We start from the raw sequence: 6000 nt of genomic DNA, 5'->3' as shown, positions 1-6000 counted from the left end.
GCTGATTGCTCCTGTACGGATACTCGTGTAGTGGGGGAATGCCTTCCTCCAGCCTTGCAGGAGACACTGCCCAAGCCTTCTTCGTCCACCGGGCCCACCAGTGCACACCTCACCAATCAGCTTCTCTCTGTTCACTCCACATCAAGCAGGCTGGACATGCTGGGGAGTTTGCACCACAGTGGATCAACACATCAGCTTCCGTGTCCCTCAACTGAAACCTGCTCCGTGGCTCCCAGGTCTGGGCAGGATGACACCATCACCTAGGGCAGGAATTCCTCCTCAATCCACCCCGTTGGTTTCCTTCCCCTCCCTGTCCCCAACCCCCACCAGTCCATTCGGAGACCCCCTCCTCAATAAACTCTGCAATTCAGATCTTTGCTTCAGGCTCGGCTTCTAGAAGAATCCAACCTAAAATAATCCCAACCAAAGACACTAAATCCAGCCAGAGAATGAGATGTTCTAGCTCTGCTTTGTGTACATCTCCGTTGTGCTGTCTTTGGAGCACGATACTTTGGTCACTGTCTTGTATAATGGTACTAGATTAATATACAAAGTCATGTGGAGGAGGGTTTTCTCTTATTGTGTGAGGTAGTTACCTGGGAAGGCTTTCCAGAGATGCTTTTGCAGGATGACTAGAAGTTCTAGAAGTAGACAACAAGACAGGAACAGCATATTTTAAAATCGGTTGTTATGCAAAACTATTAGCATAAGTTCCAGAGAATAGCATTAGTGAGGACCTCCCATGTTACTAGAGAATAAGACACATTTTAGAGATGGGAAAGAAGCTTTGGGAAAGTGAGAAGAGAATCAGAGTCACAGGAGATATGGTTAAACAAGCAGGCAGAATCTTGTCTTGCTGACGGTGTTTAGTTATTGTCTGGGAAAGACAAAAGGATTGTTTTCAAATTGTGGGTTACGTTTTTCTGATTGCATAAGTGTCAAATGCTCATCATAGAAAAGTTGGCAAATACAAGGAAGTATAAAGAAGAAAACAAAATTACTCTAAATCTAGGGTCACATAAACCCTAGCCATGTATTGGTGTCTCCTAGAGTTTTAGGCAGATGAGGGAGGGGGTCAGCCATGAATTTCAGAAAGGGCTCTGGCAGTTGGTGATGAGTATGTGGCTAGAAAGATATTTGGGTGGGGGGGGGGCTTTCGTGGAGATGGTAGGACCACACAGAGGGTGAGATGCTCAGGGCTTCATAATCAACAGGAGGAACCCAGTGTAGCTGAGAAACTGAGGCTCCAGCCATAGTGGGTAGAAAGAGAGGCTGGATCCCTTCCACTCTTCTACTTCCAAACGGTGGGACCTTGGACTCTTCCCTCAGCATCCCAACCTGCAAGGTGGGAAGATGAGTGAATGTGCAATTGCCTCTGAGGCTTGTCTCAATGCTCCACGGTCCAAAGGAGAACATCTTCAATGCATGGGGACCTACAGTTTCGAAGTTTCTAGCTCCTGTCCTGAGATCTTTGCTCTATCTGTTCCCTGACCTCAGACCTCCTGTCATCAGTGTCCAGAGGCCGACAGCCATACCACCCTCTAGGCTTCCTTCTTCTCTCCTCTGAATCTTGCCGGAGGACATCTGAAATGATGGCCCACAGGCAAAAAAAAAAAAAAGTCTAAATAAGCTCATGTACCACCATTCATTCATTCATTCATTCATTCCACATACTAATTGGTGCCTGGTATGTTTTGGGGGAACGGGAATATCTCAGTGTGTGGGCAGATCAGGTTTCTCCCCTCCTGAAGCTTGTCCAAGGGGAGACAAATTTTGATAGTAAATATGGTTAAATGCGGTGGTGTGACAGAGAGTGAAGATTTTTAGGTTTTGATTTTAGATCCAGGTCTCTAGACTAAAACCTGAATAACTCAGGCTGAGGAAACAGCAAATGTAAAGGTTCTGGGTGGATTTGAGGCTGGAAGGTTGAAGATATGGTAGGATAAGCATGGCTAGGCTCTAATCAAATTCCTATGAACCCCACTTAGGTATCACCAGCTTTTCTGAAGCCTCCTGGGACTCCTTCCACACCCCTTCCTGTCTACTTATTTCTATGGAGCTTCCGTGCTCCTATGGTCACCACCAAATCATCTGACTCGGTAGCAGGCTTTACACCCTGGCATGGGGCTCTTTGATGGGTGGCAGGGACTGTCCAGCCCCACCTTGCCTAGCCAGTTCTGTGCCTAGCCCATCAGTCTCTCTCTGGCAGACAAAAATCCAATCCCTGCCTAAGTGAGGGAATGCCTATCTGGTCCAAGTGCCTCAAGTTCTCAAATGTCACCTCTGCTATTCAAACTACAACCACAAGGGCATTTCCTTCCCGTGATTTACACCGTCGCCAACCCCCCCACCCCCAACACAGCAAATATCTTCCCATCCGCCATATAATGTGTTTCTTAAACTTCCTGTTTACTGTCTTCCAGGATGGAATGTAAACTCCATGTATGGCATTGGGAATTGTTAAGTGGTTTGTTCACTCATGGAAGAAATGAAGGGGTGAATGAATGCATGAGCAAAATAAGTAAGTACCTATCTTTGGCCTGTCCCACTGGAGGGGGGGGGGGAGTCACAAGTGCCCTTCTAGTCTGCTGCTGACAGAGAGGTACATTGTAATACTGAGCTGTGGCTTATCCTCATGCTGATCCAGCCAGACAAAACGATCCCATTGCCCATGGGCCATCCTGACACCTTTGGCAGTCCTGGCAGGAGCATAACGAACCCATTTCCTGTTCATAGAGAACCTCTGACCAGGTAGTTTAACTGCAGAAGTAGCCAACAACTCTGGGGCCACGGAGGTGGGGGTGTGACTCCCCACAGTTTTGTCCTGGGACTCAGACACCAGTTCTGGAAGTTTGTGGCTGCCATTCCCTAGTCACAGGTCAGAGCGTTTGGTGTCCTTGGGAGGAGCATTCCCCCAAGCCTAAGAGAAGAATGTGAACTCTAGCCCCCAGGCTCCCACAGCCCCCGCAGCCCCTGCAGCCCCGCAGCCCCCGCCCTGCTCATCCCTGGCCACACTGTCAGTCTCCATTAGCGCTAACAGGCTCCAGACAGAGCGGGCTGGGCGCTGGGTTAATGCAATCGGCGCGTTACCTGAGGCGCAGGCTACATTATCAGCCCGGCCCCCCACGCAGAGTGGCCAGAATCAGCGAGCCCGGGTCCAGCCTGCCAGCCCGCGTCTCCAGAGCTCCTCTGCCAGAGCCTGAGAACCACGCGGCGGAGCCCTGCCCGGCCCGCGCCCCACGGCTGGCAGAGCGCACGCACTGCGCCCGGGATCCCTTCGCTGCCCGACACGTGAGTGCGCCCTGCGCGCGGGACCCGGCTCGGGGCGCCGGAGGTCCCCGCTGGGCTTCCCCAGCTAGAGTCCCCGGAAGGCTGCCGGGGCGGATGGAGGTGGCCAGGACCCCATCTGGGGAGGGGGCGACAAGCTGTTCCCAAGCCTTGTCCTGACTCTTGGGAAACTTCAGTCTCCATGTGCCCAAATCGTGCTGCTTAGGGGCGGGGAGATGGCAGCGGGTGGGATTCCTCACAGACCCTCCAGGAGCCCCAAGCGGTCTCTACTCGGAGTTCCGTCTCAGTCCCGCTCGGCACAATGTCGTGCCAATTTTTTTTCTTTCCCCAACAAAACGCGGTCCCTTTCCCAGAACCCCCGATCCTCTCTGCGAGCGTGGATCTTAGTGATCCCGGTGCACGGTGCCCCCAGCTGGCCTGGGTTGGGGCGGGAAGGGCGGAATCTCCGGTGATCGCCCCTTTCCCCTTCTTATAAGCAGAGCTCCGGCGCGATCGCCAGCACCACTGAAGTTCTGATCCGCCGCCGCACCCATGCTTCTGGCACGGATGAACCCACAGGTGCAGCCGGAGAACAGCGGGGCGGACCCGGACCCTGAGCAGCCCCTACGGGCGTGCAAAACGGCCGAGCTGCTGCTGGTGAAGCAACGCAACGGCGTCCAGTGCCTCCTGGCGTCCCAGGGCGGAGACGCGCAGCCCCGGGAGACCTGGGGCAAGAAGGTCGACTTCCTGCTGTCAGTGGTCGGCTTTGCCGTGGACCTGGCCAATGTGTGGCGCTTCCCTTACCTCTGCTACAAGAATGGCGGCGGTGAGCACGGTGGGGGGATGTGTGCCTGAGCCTTTGGAAGAGGGAGATCTACCTGCTCCCCAAACGTGGCCAGGAGGGGGGTAGAAATACACTTGGGAGGAGAAGGAGATGACCCGTGGGCAAGTCTGGAGAGCAGAAAGAGACGGTGCTAGGCTCGCTGAGAAAGAAGGATTGGAATAACCGGCAGAAGAGGGAAACCAAGGCAGGACCTTGGACAGTGATAGGCAGGTGAGTAGGGCAGAATCTAGAGCACCTGGCTGGGTGAGCAACTCCAAGCCTTTGCTGGGCAGCAGGAAGGAAGGTAGAAATCCAGACGGCTATTGAAGGAGCAGCAGAAACATTAGGGATGTGACATGGGAGGTGACAGGCCAACACAAGATGACCGACCCTACATTCAGTACTCGGGTTGTGGGGCAGGAACCAAGGAAAGGACAGAGGACTTAGATTTCCTGAGGGCAGCTGTAGAGGACTCCCACCATCAGTGACAGTAGAGAAGCCACTGCTGGAGAGAACACCCCTGTCCTTTGGGGGTTGTTTGCAGCAGTGGTCAGTGCCCATAACCTTCATGAGATCAGGCACTAGATCTGCCAGGATCTGGTCTGGGCCTTGAGATGGGAGGCCTGAGCCATTGGCCAGAGGCCTACAGATCCACAGATTCTGTATTACAGGGTGGAATGGGTGAGAGAGCCCAGGAGAAGGCAATGGAGCCACTCAGCTCTCTCTCTCGCTTTTCCTAGTGGGCAGCCAGATTACCCACCTGGCCTGGAAGGAGAGCCTCCAGACCACACCTAGCCTCTGGGAAGAAGCCTGTCAGGAGGCAGAATGCTTCACCCTAAGGTCTTAGCTTCTTCTTCAGAGGCTTTGCTCCTGGGGCACCCAAAGGACCCCCAGTTCCATCACCTTTGCTGGAATCATCTCAGGGATATCCTGCAGTGAACCCAGGGAAAATACCTTGTAGAGAAAGACATTGGCCCTCTCTGTCTGCTGAGAAATCCTGCCACACACTGGCTCTGGCTCAGAACTTGAGGGAGGTCAGTGGAAAGCAGGGTGACAATTTCAAGTGGGGTGAAGGAAAGCTCATGACCTTCTCCATCTGGAGTTCAAAGCTCTGTTTCCATGTGTCATGCAGGCATTTGATTTGGGATGAGTGATGTTCCAGGTTTACAAAGGGTGCTCATTGTAGAAAGCAGGTGGCTCTGAGCTCTTCCACATTCACAGGCTTCTGGGTAGGGAAGCATTTTTCTCTCTCACTAAGAAAGTTCACTACCTTGGAGCTGACAGTTGAGGCCTCGGGGGCCCATGATCTCCTCTGGGCACCTTGTGAGACAAGTCTCTCACCACCAGATCCTCCAAGACAGGACAGTGAGGACAGCAGTCCTGGGCTTCTGGAAAGACTGTGTGAACACTGCTCACCTGGGGTTCTTGCTACCTTGTGGGTCCATCACTCTGTCTATCTCTAGGATGGTGGTGGGCAGAGAATGGAAGGGGAGAATGGGGAAGAGGTGAAACTTTCCCACATTTGGAAGCTACACCTTTGCGAGTGATTCTGGGGAGGGTTGAGCATCCTGGCACAGGAGCTCAAGAAGAGAGAAAATATATTTTTAGCAGGCAAGGAGATGATGGATAGAAGACAGGTTGGGAGGCCTTAGGATATGCCATCTAGCATCCAGCATGTCCTCAGTGACTGTCTGAGGAACTGCTTGTCCTTAGACACTGTCCCTAGAGAGTGAAAGCTCTACCATTAATCAACAATATCTATCCAGATCCTCTCAGTTTGAGGCTTGGTGGGGTCACCTAAATGTGTAAACTACCACTGTTCTCATTGTCATGCTGTCACCAGTCCTTTCCATTGTTCTATGTGTTGGTTGAATCTAAAGGCATCCCGGATGGTCAGTTTGACATGTGTT

The 6000-nt window shown here is 52.7% G+C and overlaps 1 protein-coding gene across 1 annotated transcript in view; it reads left to right on the top strand.

Moving 5' to 3' along the window:
- Positions 1 to 3747: 3747 nt before the first annotated feature.
- The window catches only part of Slc6a2 (solute carrier family 6 member 2), a 37277-nt gene continuing 35024 nt past the window's right edge, over positions 3748 to 6000 (top strand). Inside the window, exon 1 of the mRNA XM_048355564.1 lies at positions 3748 to 4093. Within this exon, the coding sequence (XP_048211521.1) occupies positions 3820 to 4093 (274 nt within the window). The 5' untranslated portion in view covers positions 3748 to 3819. The remainder of the gene's footprint in view (positions 4094 to 6000) is intronic.

The sequence above is a fragment of the Perognathus longimembris genome, chromosome 10 (assembly GCF_023159225.1).
Source record: "Perognathus longimembris pacificus isolate PPM17 chromosome 10, ASM2315922v1, whole genome shotgun sequence".
Classification (NCBI taxonomy): domain Eukaryota; kingdom Metazoa; phylum Chordata; class Mammalia; order Rodentia; family Heteromyidae; genus Perognathus; species Perognathus longimembris.
The sequence above is the reverse complement of the archived record's forward strand: the minus strand, read 5'-3'. Positions and strand labels throughout refer to the sequence as shown.